General features: G+C 30.8%; 1 protein-coding gene across 5 annotated transcripts in view; it reads right to left on the bottom strand.

Annotated features, from left to right (window-relative positions):
* Positions 1-405: 405 nt before the first annotated feature.
* Positions 406-16,976, bottom strand: part of LOC129228172 (TGF-beta-activated kinase 1 and MAP3K7-binding protein 2-like) — a 303,446-nt gene continuing 286,875 nt past the window's right edge. Inside the window, exons 4-8 of one of the 5 annotated variants that reach the window (XM_054862828.1) lie at positions 16,616-16,764; positions 15,752-15,848; positions 12,460-12,543; positions 10,220-10,381; positions 406-589 (exon numbers count right to left, since the gene is read on the bottom strand). In XM_054862828.1, the coding sequence (XP_054718803.1) occupies positions 567-589; positions 10,220-10,381; positions 12,460-12,543; positions 15,752-15,848; positions 16,616-16,764 (515 nt within the window). In that variant the 3' untranslated portion in view covers positions 406-566. Of the gene's footprint in view, positions 590-6,803; positions 8,231-10,219; positions 10,382-12,459; positions 12,544-15,751; positions 15,849-16,615; positions 16,765-16,976 lie in introns of those variants that run through there. The other 4 variants (XM_054862824.1, XM_054862826.1, XM_054862825.1 and 1 more) reach the window with 4 other exon arrangements.

Here is a 16,976-nt window from a genome sequence, read left to right as displayed (position 1 = left end):
GAAGGAAAGTGCGCTAAAGTCATTTCAAACCAAACTTTCCCATTAAGAAAAATATGCATGTTTTAACACTCAAATTTATGATTGAAAGCTAGATAATGATAAAACATTCTCTCTCTACATGATTTGAGCCGCACTTTTCTTCGTTTCTGAAGTCTTTTTCTTGGAATAATTGAAAACTACAGTAATACATAAATTGTCTTTTCTGACCCAAAAAAAGTTATTTTGTCCTTTTGAGTGTATTATGAAAAGTGCTTAGTATTTTTTTTTTTTAAATGTTATTTGAGATACGACGTTGTTGATAGAAGTGAGCGATGTGTTGTTTTCTGTATAAGTATGCAGATGTGACCATGAAAAGTTTTAACATGTTTGCACTATTTCCAAATAATAGAACCAAATAATTGAAACTTAACATTTTTTTATTTAACAAATATAGACATTTTACAAACAAAAACAAATCAACATCTCGTTTATATAATTCTTCAGCCTTAATTCTAACTATTATACAAAACAGCAATTCTTCAGATTATTCAAGGCATTTCAACTACTGTTTGGTCACGTAAATTTTTTTAGCTTTCATCAAAGAAGGATCCTGAAAAAAATTTGAACATAAAAAATCTATAATTCAAGGATCTGAAAAGTACAATAAATTACAAGATAGATAATTCAATCAACAAATTAATAAAGATAATTCATTAAAAAGAGATTTTTACATAAAATATGTACAAAAAAGGGACTTTAATTTGATTATTTGAAGAATAACTTTTAATTTTGAGTGATAGAAAAAACTTAAATAGTACCAATCGAAAAAATGCAAACTATTTTAAATAAAAAAAGTCAAAAACGCTGCAAATTATTCTTTTATCCCTTGAAAAAAATAAATTTAAAAATTGCAGGTTCGGTTCTGAATTGAAATTTAAATTAGAAAAATGTCCTAAAAGTGAAATTAAAAGTTTGAATTTACTGAAATATATAGCACCTAACAGTTTGGGATAACAAATTTGATATTGATTGTATAATAGGTATTTTATTTCCTCCAGAAAAAAGGATTATTTTGTTTTGATATAAATGGAGATTCATGTTTTGGAATATAGTTTGGTTTTTGCAAAGACTGATATAGTTATTATTAATGCTTCTGCTCAATTTTGCATATATTTCCTCCGTTTCTCTTGTAGCAATGGAAAGTTTTTGAACTCCCATTCTCCACCAGAAAAGGACCTGAATTAATGAAATATGTATAGAAAAATAGAGAAAGGAAAACAATACTCCCTCCATATATCCAATTAAAAATCTGGTTTTAGCAACAACTTTTTATTACTTTATAATCTAAAATAAACAAGATTACACCAGATAGATATTTGCAAAGATAAAATCAATATATAATAATAATTAAAAAATAATACAAAAAGGATGCTCATGCAAAAAAAAAAAAAAAAAAAAGAGAAGATGCAGTTTTTATTTATCAGAAATTAAAATGTTATAAAGCAGTCTATTTACAAACAGAATACAAAAATCTAGATTTGATATCATGAGTTTAAAACTAAGACATACAATAAATATTTTAGCAAACAGAGATGTCAAAGTAGTTTAGTAGCAATGGCCACATTCAAACTGCAATAAATCATGATCTTTTTTCTTCTGAAAATGGGAGATTTATTGGGAACAACAACACAACCATTGATGTACACGGTGAGAAATGCCATGCACAATTTGAACTCAATTCATTGCAAATTTTAATCTTTGCTATGCACATGTGACAAAAATACAAATGTGATGACTAATAACAGGCTCTGGACCCAGCTAGTGTAGTCCTAGTTAATTTATCAATCCCCAATAAAGATTATGAGATCTCTTAAAACTATTCACTCTATTGCAAGTAACCATCTTTTTTTAACTAATCCTCAAGAATCTAAAATCATACAGGGTTTATTTGCCCTTAATCTCTGGTACACCAGACCAGGTCTATCCAGTATGTGCTCATGTGACAAAGGAACACAACAGAGCAGGTGCTCCACAGTGGCCTCACTTTGATTGCACTTTGTACATCCAGAGAAAACCTTAATACCATGGTAGAATCTTAGAGACCTAAGGTGACCAGAGGTCAACCGAGACAAAGCTGTCTGGATTTGCCTGTCACCTGTCACGTCCACAGCACCACCAGGACCAGAGGAATGATACCAAAAATAGGATGGTGGTTGTTTCCAAGAGATATTAAGTGTCCCACTTCTGGAGAAAATTTCACAGAATGACGAAGATTCAGCATGGCATTGCGCTAGGGATGATCCTTTTTAACCATTCCATCAGCAACATTATCATACTTTAAGTGCAAGTCACTGTTACTTTTGGTAAACTATTTCAAATGCCTACAACTTAGTTTAAGTAGCAATATTTTTTTTTATTTCAAGATTAGCTTGGGATTTGAAAAATCTTAAAACAATGATCCTGGCTTGGCCATTTCCTGGAAATAACCCAATATGCATCCTCCATTTTAGTGAACTTAAATAACTGGATCATATCCCTCTTACTCTCATTTGCTTAAAACTATACATGTTAAGCATTCTGGGCCCAGAATCATAATCTGAACTAGAAAGTCCATTTACTACTCTCCTAGCCCTGCCTTGAACCCTTTCCAATAAGTTAGGGGTAGCTAAATATCACTAAGAATTTATCTGGCATTTTTAGAGAAACATTTCAGTCTACATTCCATAATAGAGTAAAATATGCATTGGATAGCATTTAAAAAGATCACACTCAAAATAGGCTAAAATAACAAAAGCTTTTCACAAGTTGTTTTACAACTCCACACATACTAAGCAATGTTAGTCAAGATTCATTCAGTTACTTTTTCGTTTTACTATTTGAGGAAAAAAGGCTGGTTAGGTATACTGGCATGCAAGCATTTTTAGGATGCTTATAAAGTAATTTCCACGATACCTGAAGGCTTGAAGTTCTTGCAAATTTTGAAACATCAAAACTCATTTTTAAAAGTTCTTCATCAAAAAATTTAATAAACAAAAATATATTTATGGTGTTGTCTTGAAAAAAATTTATGCTTTCAGAGATACTGAGAGTACTCATCTCTAAACTGTTACTGTTAAGTTCTTCGCTAAAATTGGACAGGTTGTAAATAAAAGAGGCAAACAGAAATTTTATCTTTTAAATGTTATACTTGGACAATATCTACCACAACTCATATAAACATCTATGTGATAAAGCATCAAATTATGTGTTTTCATTTAGTGATTTATGAAGAAATTTAATAGTTACTTAAGTTATAAATGTGTCATTTTGAATATACCAATTCTTCATTTCTATAAATATTTCTGTCTTCGGGTTTCAATAAGTATTGCAAGGCTGTGAAGCGATTTTGTTTGCACAAATTAATCAGAAAATTCAGTTAAGATATACATCTGATTTTGCATGATAGGTAAAACTAAGGTAGGACATTTTTTTTTTTTTTTGTGCGAACTAAGAAATTACATTCAATAACCTTATTTAGCAACATAATTAGGTATTTGTATAGTTGAGTAGTTACAGAAAAAAGCTGGGACCTTTATTTCTGATAGAATAAAAAAAACCAGTTGATAATATTTGGGCTTAAAATACCTAGTATTTTTATGCAATTTCTGAATCATATCATACAAATACATATTTTTCATTGAAACATATAACTTGATTCTTCAAAAGATTCGTTTTAAAACTGCACATATTGTCAGCAAATTCTTTCTGTAATAGGTAATTTAAAATAATCATAAATAGCATGTACTTAATGATTAAGGAATTTTTAAGGTAATTCATTTATTAAAACAAAAAACTTCAAAACCTATTGCATCAATTATTTTTACTAAGAAAACTGAAGACTTTGAGTGGCAAACCATGTGGTGAAAAAAATGAAAAAAGATTTCAGTGAATGTTGATTTGTTATCAGTTTTTGGAAAACAAATGTTTGCAACATGAAAAAATTTTATTGAGATAAATTAACGTTTTTTAAAGAAATAAAACAATGTCCAACCAAGAAAAATTTAATTTCAGTTATGCAACGGCACTCTGATTATACAACTGCCATACATACTTAAGGAGGGAAACCAGTTTAGATGGGTCAAAACGTCCACTTTTTTTACATCATAAAATGTTAGTAAAGCTATTCAAGAATATATTGTCCAAATTTCAGTGAAAAATTACGATTAGTGCGTAAAACGTTCACAGCATTTTTTTTTCCAAACGCATTTTTCTCGAAATAACTGTTTTCAACTGGTGGGATTTCCAGCTCAAAGAGATATGGACCAATCGTTCTGAAAATTTGGGTGAATATTCTTTATTCAATTATACTCTATATGAATCTAACTTTTGGATGATATTATCAATAAAAATGTTTTTTTTTTAATGCAAGAAATGTGAAAAAAAAAGTAGAAAAACATGACATTGTAATCAAACATCTCAAAAACATGCAATTTTCAACTTTTTTTGATCACAAATAGTTTTATTTTCTTAGGGAATATGTTGCTTACAAGAATGAAATATTGCAACGATTACAGATAAAAAATGTGGCATTGGGTATTTTCTACCAGCGAAAAGCCCTGATGGTGAATGCCCACGGACAGTAGCTTCTAACTCCACTATTTCCAGTGGAAATGACTTGAAAAAATTGCAAAGTATACTTCAAAAAATGAATAAAATATCCTCCAAGTTTAAACAAATTATGATTATTTCTTTTCTGGTAAAATTTTTTACGAGAAACACTAAAATTTTGGCCTCCTAAACTAGTGTCCCCCTCCCCCCCTCCGAGTGCTAAGGTTGAATCTTGTGTAAATCAACTTACTAACATGTTCTGCAGCATGTTAGAATAATTTTTGTGTATGAGTCCAATCATATTCCTACAAAGTTTTGTTCATCCCCTTTTTTTCTCTTGATTCCCCTTTATTCACATTCTGATGAATATGCAATTTGAAAAAACAATCTGAAAATTTGGTCAATGCTGATTTTACAGCAATATTGAGTTCTGAACTAACTGAACTTTATGATTAATAAGATTTTAAATGATCATCATTTCGGTAACACTGATGTAATGAATTTAGTTCTCAAATTAAAGTGAAAAAGTTTTTGAAAATCATGAATTTTCTGGAATTTAATATTTTTAATTTGTTGTCTTTAAATATCTTAAAAATTGGCTCTTTTGATGAGGACAATTTTCCCAACTCTGACCAACATCTACCAATGGTTATGATAAGTAAAACTGTCAACATTTTACAATTGAATGTGGCAAGAATATGGGCATTAAATCAGGGGGGCCCACCACCCCTGTGGACAAGGGCTCCCCCCCAATACTGCAAAGACCCCATCCCAAATTGGAAGCCTCCCCAAAAAGGGGAAAATACCCTTTAAAATGCTTCACTAAAAAATTTCAATGGTGCAATCTGTTCTATGATCCCCCCCAAGGTGGGCACCCCAGATTAAACAATAAAAACTAGCAGAAATACATATCCAATCATTGACTATCTTCAATTTTAAAACAGTTTATTTTTACAATAATTAAAATGCCTGTTGTGTAACTACAACTATTTTTAGAGAACAGTGACACTGAAGCTTTCATTCAAGAATATTTAGTTTGTGTACCTGCCAACTTTGTTTAGCCTTGATTATGATAAGAAACATAACAGAAATTCTGTACAGTCCAATGCAAAATTAGAGAAATTGAATTCTGGCAGCCTGTACATATTCATGTCTATTTTTATCATCAGAGACAAATGAATCCTAATTCACAAGAAGATTCCTCTCATGTTGTCATTTAATTTTATTTTATTATGTTTACATAATAAAATAAAATTTAAAAAACTTTTGATCTGATACTTAAAAATTTGACCCTTATTATTATGATTGTGATTATCAATTTATTTATTCATTTGTTTAATTACTAGCTGACTAATTTTTGTCATAATAATCTTTATTTATTTATTTATTTTTTAACAACAGACTTGGTAAAACACAAACAGCTAAAATTAAAAATACGAGATTTGACATTAGACTTTCTTATGCTTCTTTTTGGACAATTTAAACTTAGAAAAAATCAAGTAATACTAAAATGCAGGTAGGATTTTTTTAATGTTTGAGACTTTTAGCTTATGGTGTAGTGTCATAGCTTTTTCTTGATGCTACTACCATTTTTTTTCTCTCCTTTTTTTTTTTTGTACACAACCCTCCAGTAAAAAATAACCCTTTCATTAATCTTTGCCCATGTACATATATGACACAATGCTCAAAGGTATTATTTATTAGTTATTCTTCTAACTGTACATATGTACAATTGGATGCAATAAAATATGATACATACAGAAATGAATTTAAAAATTTTGCACAGCAATTATAATAGTACACAGAAAAAATAAGTGAAACAATTTATGACACAACAAACTGCATGGTTTAAAGACAGCCTCTGGAATTAATAATTACTAATTTCAAGCACATGGTATAAGTTGGAATGTTGTTGAGAAACTAAACAATGAGTACATTTGAAAATTAGATGAAAGAAAAAATACTTTTTCAAAACAGTTCTAATTAATTTTCTTAAATAAGTTAATAGTTATGTACAATTGCAGCGCTTTTTTAAAAATATTCAATCTTAAAGTAACACATTAAGAATAAATACTAATACTGTACACAATCAACTCAAAAAAGGGTACAGATTTAAATTAAATTTTTGTAGTTTGAATTTTAAAAAAAAGAAAGATTTCAAGGTCGAATTGTTTTGTCCTTTAGAGAACCTGTGCACATGAATTTTGATTGATACTATGCATAAAAGAAATAAAAGACATGAGAATTCTGTTGCTTGTATTTATGATACAGAGAAATGTTAAAAATACAACATGGATTAACTTCAGCAACAAAAGGATACAAATATGTTCTGAAAACTTACATTATTACCTTACCCATTGGTTGAAAAACATTCAAATAATAAAAACTTCAGCCAAATTTTCTACAAAGCATGGAACATGTAGTTTCTCAGAAACAATTTAACTTTTGAAAAAATTAGATTTCAGACGTGGTGTCTGGTAGACCGAACACAAGCTTTAAACAGCTGCTTATCATTTAATAACTGATTAAATTACTTGATCATTTTTGTAGTTAACCCTTTACATTCAGCTTATTATTATCTGAGCAAGAATTTTTCATTTTGGGGTTGGCAACACTAACAAATAGGAGCTGAGAGATTGAGAGTGGCTCATTTTTCCAACCATGGGCTCTCATCGTAAAGGCGAGGTTTTTTGTCTGATTTTTTGGAAAATATATAATGTTTTATTAATCACTTCGAAAGCTTATCCTTATATTATGTTTTAATATTGCTTGAAGGACATTTTACGATGAAGTTTGTTTCATCTTTCATCGTTTTTTTAATCTGAAATATGTATTTTAAAAATGTATGTCCGGAATATTGGGCACATCATAACTCTTTCAGTTTTTATCTATAAACTGGAAATTTTGTATATAACTCTTCATTGTAGTACACAGTCAAACAAATAAAAATGCTTTTGGTTAAGTACTTCATAATTGTGTCTGAAAGGTTTAAGATTAACCAACATGTGAAAATACATATTTAAAAGAATATTGATCACTACATGAATTTCTCATAACATACCAAATTTGATCTCTCTTTTGTGAGTAACAATATACAAAGATTATACTTAACTAAATAGAATAAATAAGAATTCTTTCATGATAAGATTAATTGTGAAGGATGCGCTTCTGTTTTGCTTAAAAAATAGTTTAATCATCTTGACACATTAAAGAAGAACATAAAATTTCTCCCATTTAAAATCTTTACAGAACATTAAATATGTCTAATGAAACGGGGGGAAAAGAAAAGCACACACAATCAACAAAAAAACTTTGAATGAATAACAAAGTGTCAAAAGCATAAAAAATATTTTCTATTATCACAGCTGTTAAACCACGCATTAAAGCTACTTATTAGCTTCAAGCCTTTTAGTTCTGAATGTAAAAGCCAATACCCATACTTTTATAAAAACAACTTCAAGCTTATTTTGATTAGCTAGATATCACAAATGCTATCTAGGTCTCCTATGTGTCAGTTGTAGCTTAACAGATTTGGATGCTGACGGCGCTCTTCGTGTGACAGATATTTGAACGCTACCCACCGGTCTTCGAGGAGGATTGTTGGAAGTGGGCACAAGGGTCAAATAGGCAGTTGAACAATAATTCGAATTACGTTCAACAGAACCTGGGTGACAGAAACACATTAACAAAAGAAAGAAAATTAACAAGCATAAAAAGGTGAGTAAAACCCTCATACTTGTGCTAAGAAAAAAACATACAAAATATATTTTTAAAGAAACAAGTTAAAATGAGTAATCAAAAAATAAATAAATAAAAATAATTAAAACCCAAATTCTTAATGTCTTATCACATAAATCTTTTCAAATTATGTTTTTTCAAATATTATTGTACAGGTATTAGAGTGAAAAAATAAGTTTCAACAGAAACTAATTTGTACACTTTTACAAAACTCAAAAAGCTTACAAAAGTCCAGGTAAGTAAGGTACTTTTTCGTTATAGGTATACCATCGTTATTTTTGGTATTTTTTGCCAAACTGGGCGAAAGAAAGCACTTAATGGCTCATTGAAGGTGTTCAAAATCAATATTGCTGACATTTGAAATCCTAGTTAAGTAATAAATGCTGACAATAGCTTTGTTCTCTCACAATATGTTCCATTATTTCTAAATACATTAATGTTTTCACATTGGGGATGACTGAATGCACCTAATCTAATACTGTAGTGGCAAATCTTTTTTTGGTATGTGACAAAATAAGTAGGACAACAACAAAGCCATCCTTATTTAGTGCAAATTTGCACTTTTCACTCCAGGGTCCCCCTACATACCACTATTTGTGGTTTAACCAGTTGGATGGAACCCTGAAGACAGCTCTGATTTTTTGATCCAGACCAGAAACTGAGCAATCCCTGGTGCAGCACCCCCAGAGGTATCGTTTCACTTGGAGGACTTTGTGACAACGAGCATACTAAACGTCCACCAGTCACCATTGATGGAGACATTGGATCTTTGACCGGGTAGGATCGAACCTGGGACCCTCCGGTCACAGGTCCGATGCCTTACTGATCAGGCCGCCACGCTACTTGCAAATTTGCAATGGGCATACAAGTTTTTAAGAGCTAAAAGAAAAGTTTTGTGTTATCCATGAAAAGTACAGAAGTATGCCCGAAGAATAGCAAGAACGTTATTATTTTTCTCACATAATACTATTTCCGGCAATAAAAAGGATTTATGTAATTTTGAAACATGTGCATTCAATTTTCTTTGAAAATGTCCACAAAATAAGATTGCATTTGTCTGTGTCTTTAGCTGACGAAAAGGCAATCATTTCAAAATAGAAAGATTTCTTAAGAAGCACTATGGTGAAGAGCAAAGTGATATTTCTTCATATGAGAAAGGGGGGAGGACATCTAAGATGATGAGCTGCACCACTTGGGTACTATCCACTAGACATTCAAACCTTCGTAAATTTGAGAATTTTAAAAATTCTAACAGTGAAAAAATACTACAGTGGAAGCATTATATTTACAAAAGAAAAAATGAAAAAAAAAAAAAAAACACACACACACACACACAGTAGAAGGTAAGAAGTTGTAATAGAATATTTTCTTTGATTTAGTTTATTTTAGTCAAAAGTACAAAGTTTACTGGCAGATTAAAAAAAAAAAAATAAAAAAAAATAAAAAAAAAAAAAAAACCACACAAAGTATGAGGGAGTTACCCTTAATAACAAAACGAAACTCAATGAAAACAATGAAATTTTTTACAAACTGAGAGGATACAAATGAGAGAACAGGATAAAAATTAATAAAAGAAATGTAATTATTCTACTTAAATTTTTTAAAACTCAAAAAAAAAAAAAAAAAAAGGTAAAAAAGGTAAAAGAAATACTTTTATTTTTTATGTGTTGAATGAAAAGTGAAGAATAGGAATAGTATTGACTGCCTCATGAGGGGGAAAAAATTCAAATGAAGGATTATGCAACACACTTTAAAACTGAAATAAAATGAATTTTGATATTATTGTTAAAAAACACTAACATACAAATTAAATAAAATAAAAAACTAAAACAAAAATAAAATTTAAAATACATTTTTGTAAAATACAGTAAAATATGTTTTGCACAACATAAGAAACTTAAAATAATATATTTACCTGAATTTCGAGGTAGTTCACACATTTCACAATTTTCTAAAGCAGGATAATTAGCAAATGTGCACTTTTTACATCTCCATCTATTTTTTTCGTCATCATCATCATCCTCTTTTTTGTGAGCAGGCATGGCATTTTTAGAACTTAAATTCAAATTTGGCACATCTATGTAAAATAAATTCGTTGTTAATTGGCAAAGATTAGCAGAAGATTAGAGAAGAAACTCTAACATAACTAAATGTATTTTCAAGAAACCAAAATGAACAAATGCTTTTGTATTCATAGGAAAACTAATCAGAGTAGCTCAAGGATAATCAATAAAATCTGATGTATCTCCAATTTTTCTCAAAATAATGCTCTACTAATTCATTCAAAATGCCAATACAAACATCTAATTTCCTCAGCGGCAAACATACATTTTTTCATACTGTGCAAAAATTAGCAAAATATTTCTGCAGCAAATATAAATTTATTAAAATATTGCTTGATTACACATTTTTAACATTTATGTGTCATTGTCATAAAGTTCTGAATCATTCAGATTTCTTTTAGTGCAAAAGAGCACCGATTATACATTGGGAAATATACGGTATACGTTGCTTTCCCCTTCTTAGAGGGCAAACATTTTCTGCTTGACTATCTTTCTCGGTTTTTTTAGAGGGGTAAAATCATTTCGGTATCCCAGATCAAGTAAAAAATACAAAACGAAAAAATATACATTGAAAAATAAGTATCCAGTATAAACAATACATATTTGACTTATTTCACATTCCTAAGCATTATAATTCCAAATTCATTAATTGTTTTTAGTATAAAAACTTTTACAAAATAATTCTTGCTAATTACACAAAGAACTTGATAAGAACCTCAAAACTGTTATATTGGAATAAAATAATACTTCTGGGTTAAACTTGTAAAAATAACTGTAACATTTGATTATGGGTCTTTTATATTTATAAGTTGCTTTAATCCAATCCTAGAAATGACAAATAAACAATGCTTTACTGTATAAGGGAAATGAACAAGATAATATCAACTATTACATGAAGTACCAGCACAAGCTTTTTTTACATTTCTTCTTCTTTCTTTGACAAAGTAATAAAAGGGCAGAAATAAAAAAGAGAAAACACAAGCATATATAAAAGACAAATAACACAATTGAAATAAATAGAGATAACTGAAGTCATTGCCTTCAACGTTATCTTGTACGACGACAGTAAAGCATCATCTCTAAGTCATCATTTGCATTACGTCACATACATTGATGGAGGTTCAAGTTACAGGGGGAGGGTCTTGGAGTTCATGATCCCCTAAACCGCTGACAACATTATACAACGATGAGTGTTGTATGTGATTATAATTTAATAATTGCAAACAAGATGGATGGATATAGAGTATCATGCAAATGCATTATAACACATTATGTTCAAATACTTTATGAATGAAATGTAAGTGTTTTCTGAGATACTTTTTAATTATTAATTATTTGTTTCAGTAAATATTTGAAACTAGCGGTACCCACACGGCTTTACCCATAGTAGAAAGTTAAAAGGTCATTTGGTTCGCCTGTATATTTACAAATAATGGATGATGAATTTCTTACCAATTCGCTACGTTAATTTGGTCGCCCATGTTACGGTTCCACGTTATGATAATTTTGTAATTTACTCGTCCACGTTATGATCATTTGCGCAGTAAAATTTTCTTAAAATTGGAATAAAAAAAAGAACAAAATCGAATTTTCAAAAAATCACTCCGAGGTGCACACCCCTATGCTAAAAACTAATTCTGTGCCAAATTTCATGAAAACTGGCCAAACGGTCTAGGCGCTATGCGCGTCATAGACATCAGGACATCCAGACAGATATCCAGACTTTCGGCTTTATTATTAGTAAAGATAATTTTTCCTTTCAATGCTTCTGATATTAATTCAAAAAGTTTGTGACATACTAGGCACCTTCTTCCCCGCCAATTTGGTACTTTGTATCAAGACCCAAACAGTGTCAGAAATTTATCGTACCTAAAACACCATATGTTTCAGCATGATCCCCCCCCCCCCCCGATAAAATGCTTGTCCGTATCCGCCCCGTGGGTGAAAGTAAGTCATTTTCAAATGACTGAAATTAAACTATGTTTCCATAACTATCCAGAACCTAACAAAATTTCTCTAACTAACCACACAGGCTTAAAATTCAATAATTAAAAAAATAAATAAATAAACATCATTAAAAAAAAATACATACTACGCAGTGACAAAGAAGAAATAGTACCATTTGGTCCCGTGAAAATGTTTGAGTAAAAGTCTTCATCAGTTACACCTAAAGGAACTAATGAAAATATTGTTTAATAACATATTATTACAAAACAGCACTCATTTCATTAATTTCACTTTAGTCACGTAACAATGTAACATAAACTAGATTACTCAGTATGTTATCTATCTGCTAATATAAGATTTAATTTTTAATCACTCATTTTTGCAACACCATCTTTTGAAATGAAATGTAAAAATATTGGATGTGATGCTACAAATTTAATGCTTAGTTTTCAATTGTTGATATTCGATCTGAAAGCACTGTCCGCCTCTGAGAAGTTGAGCTATGGCCTTGAGCAAGTCCATTTCTTTCAAGGGAGAGCAATCAGTAAGAAGAGGAATTGTTAGGCACAGAGTTGGGCTACCATTAAGCCTTTTGAACTTCAGCCATGTTTCCTCACCCCGTTTCAACAAATGGAATCGTTTAATCGGCTGGCCAGCGGAGCTCAACTCGCCAGAGGCGGACAGTACTGCATTAAAGCAGTACTGCAGAACAATGTTTTATTTGTCTTTTACATACTCCTCTCATTCTCCATTTCTGAACTAAACAAGTTTAGCTCATTTATAAAACATGTTAGGAGATTATTTATCTTCTCTACAAATTTAAGAGTAAAATTGAAATTAATGATGATTGAAGAATAATAAATTACACCACTTTGCAAATTTTAAAGTTTCATTATTTTTCTTATGACTCCCCAGCAAAGAGAAACTAAAAGAATTTCAAGGAGAAAACAGCTATACGTATAGAAAATATACATTCCCTTCCAAAAAGTTCTGATTGCCAGATCATTAAAATGCTTCTAGTAAGACAGTTGTTCAAAAAACAATGCAGCTTAGTTCAGAAAACAAAATTGAGAAAATTAATAATAAACGAAGAAACTTGATCGAGTGCATTTCAGTTAAATAAAAGTATAAACCTTTAACACTTTCATGTTTTCATTAAGACACAAGAACTGGCTATACAAAAATGTTGGTTATAATCTACAAGGAAAAATTTTGAATAAGAGACCACTTATGTAGCCGATCATTGAGTGATCGATTAGACAGGGCGGGCAAAAGACATAAAGCAGGGGTAGACAGTCAAAGGAAACAAATTTTCTAAAGAAACATGGTTTGTACACAAGATTGTAAACTTTTTTTAATTAGCATTCAAAGACTTTTTAAAAAATAAAATGTGCTTCTTCAAGGACTAGTCAGGACTATTTAAAAGCGTGAACTTCATAACAACAATAAAATAATAAGTGCTGATTCAGTTTCAGTTCATATGAAAGTTTCAGCATTAAACAAAACTCTTTACACCAAACTATAAAAGCTTCAATGAAAAAAAAAAAAAAAAAATTCATTTCAAAAATTTTGCACTATTAGAAAACATGTATGTTGAAATATTTTTCAAAAAAGTGTTTGCTTCATAAAAGACATGTTTTTGAGTCGTTAATGATCACAAAAGTTTGGCATCTAATACATAGTTTTTATTCATATGCGATTCAAGAGGGCCACTATTTGAAGCAGTTGATTCAGTAAATAACGGCGTTGATAGCTGTAGTCGATCATACAATAACTTTAGAGTCAAGTTTAAAAATAAAGAAACGGTTAAAATGGAAAATAACATAAGCAAATTAAAGGTAGCAAATGTTAGAATAGGTCCCAACTTTTAAAATAATAGAAAAATTCAGAAGATGTAAAAGGATTGAAATTTCAAACCTTGCATGACATTATTAGCGAAGTACTACGAACTTGCTTTTGGCAAACTTCCAAAACTGAGATTTTTAGCAAATGAGTTTTTAATTGCAAAAATTCAGTTAAGTGAAACAGAAAAAAACGTACATTCCTTCAGTGCACTAAATTTGACACTGATTTTTTAAAAGAAAAAAAAGTTTCCCAAAATTATTGGATTTTACAGAATTAAATTGAACTTTCCAAGTATGCAAATAAAACCGGAAAAACTGCAAAAAATGGCGGCTAAAAAAAAAAGACTTTTTAATAAACTTTTCAAAAACAACAACAAAATTCAAGGATGAAAGACACATTTCAAACTAAGTTTCCAATCACTTGAAAATAAAACTCTTTAACTCAAACAGTTTACAGGTTTTTTTTTTTTTAAATGAACGAACCATGAGAAATGTGCATAATTTTATCAAAAGCTGTACGGAATTTCTACTGATTCCACCGTTGTTCGCAGATACCTTTATATTATGAAGCAAAAAACTGCATACATTTTGCACAATTTCTGCACACTCCTAAAAACTAAAGTAGTAAATCTGATCTTCCCACAAACGAAGATTTTTCGGCTCAAAACTCAACGTTTTCGCACGAAAAATATGTGATGTTTACACAAAATCGCTAATAATTCAAGGATATGTGTCGCCAAATGTCCAGCATGATGCATTAGCGATTTTGCAAAAGCATTATAATGATTTTTTTGTGCAAAAATGTCGAGCTTTTAGCCAAACACGCGTCATTTGCAGAATCTGAGAGATTCTTTTATAATTTAAAGAAATCTGCCGACAGAGTCCGACTGTGAAAATCTTGGATCAAGGCAGGGCAGACTCGTCATTTAGGGGTCAATTGCCCCTTCCCTGGCTTTGAAAAAATATCGTTTTCATAAATATGTGGGCTTGGCTTTTATTGTTTCGATAAAATTTACAGCGCATAAAAACTCTTTGACCCCCCCCCCCCCCTGCAAATGTTCCAAATGACGGGCCTGGACCAGGGCCTGAGTTTCCGTTCAGCAATCACCCCTTCCCCCTCCTCCCTACCTCAACTTCTGGATTGTCCGTTCGATTTGTTATTTATTTATTCAATCTTTAAGTAACAAGGACCTAGCCCCGTGTAATACTTGGGCCCTGTCTGTTGAAATTACTTCAGGATTTCTGCAGAAGTACTTTCTTTAATATCTAGGATTTCATTCAAGAATTCTGCAGAAAATGAGTCATCTTTGCCTCTCCGCCCCCCGCTTTGTGCCTCTTCTCACCCTGGTAGACCGATAGCTCAATGATCAATTATGTAAGTGCTCTCTTTTTTGGCAAAAATTTTCTCAGAAGAAGATAAACATTTTTTAGCATTTGGCAAAACCAGCCCTTACTCTATAAACTTTGTTATGTGGTTACTAGTATACCAAACGCTATTATGAGTACCTAAAAAATTGTAAGTATAAAATAATTTGAGACAATTGAATACTTAAGCACATAATCAGAGAGGATAAACACAGAAACGAAACTTACTCGGAGTATTGCTGGACATATCAACTTCCATTAGTAAGCAATTGCACTCAATTCTTAGTTTGCGATTTTCTTCTCGCAATAATTTCAGTTCTTCTGCCTATCAATAGATGATATGAAAACTAAATAAAATTCAGACACAAAAGACGAAAAAAATCTGTTATATAGACCAGGGGGGTCTCAACCTTTTAAAGCTATGCGCCCACTTTGAGAATCAATGTAGGGCCACGCCTCCTCCCCGCCCCGTTATTTTCACTACCATTTGTAGTCAAGGTCCATGATCTAAAATCAAGTGCTTATGCAATGTGGTCAATGCAAGTAGAATAACTGGAAAATCAGAACTTGCAGCTGAATCTGGTTATTAATAAAAATACAGATGAGTTTTTCTAAACAATTAAAAATTACTTCAAGTAATTTTATTTTGAATCTATTACTATTAGAACACAAGAAATCGAAGAATTAAATACAAATTTCAAGTAATTTAAAATCTAGGTGAAGTTGGTATAATACTAGTGAATTTTACAATTTCAATGGGAGGACTACCACTATTTCCCCTTGATTAGGTTGCAACTGTGATAAAAGGCATTTAAGGTTACTTTCAATGCCTTTCTCGATATTTTGACTTGATGTATGCTAATGCAGTAAATCCAGTTTTTCATGAAGACATATGAATGAAAACTGCAAAAAAGCGAAAACGATGAAAATATATGCATGTGATCCCCAAATTTAACAAAATATTATCGGAAGTTTTACTTTTTACATTTATGTTCATACAGATTCAAGCCTCCCTTGAAATTATTCTACGCCGTTCTAGGGGGCGCGCTTTCCAGGTTGAAAACCCCTGATGTAGACCAAAGTGATGCTTACATAAGAAAATGAACTTTTCTTTAAACGCTGCTCATTTATTTCTTGTTCCATCCTATTAACTTCTGACAACAGTTGAGAGCAAATAACTTTGTCTTTTTCAAGTTCATCTTCAATTATGCTTAAGGAAGTCTTTTGATGCAACTTTAGAGCTGTAATATGAAATAGTCAACAAAACCAAAGAATACACATTAATAGTTACATAAATTGTTATTTACTCCGAAAGTGAATACATGCTTCAGGTATACACATGCAAGTTAATACATACAAGCAAGCTCAAACATACATACAAGTACGCTATTTGAAAAAATATGTATTTCACAACATTAAGAAACATTTGGCATAGCTGTTCTAAAACATACCA

The sequence above is a fragment of the Uloborus diversus genome, chromosome 8 (assembly GCF_026930045.1).
Source record: "Uloborus diversus isolate 005 chromosome 8, Udiv.v.3.1, whole genome shotgun sequence".
NCBI classification, from domain to species: Eukaryota; Metazoa; Arthropoda; class Arachnida; order Araneae; family Uloboridae; genus Uloborus; species Uloborus diversus.
This window is presented reverse-complemented; position numbering and strand designations above follow the sequence as displayed.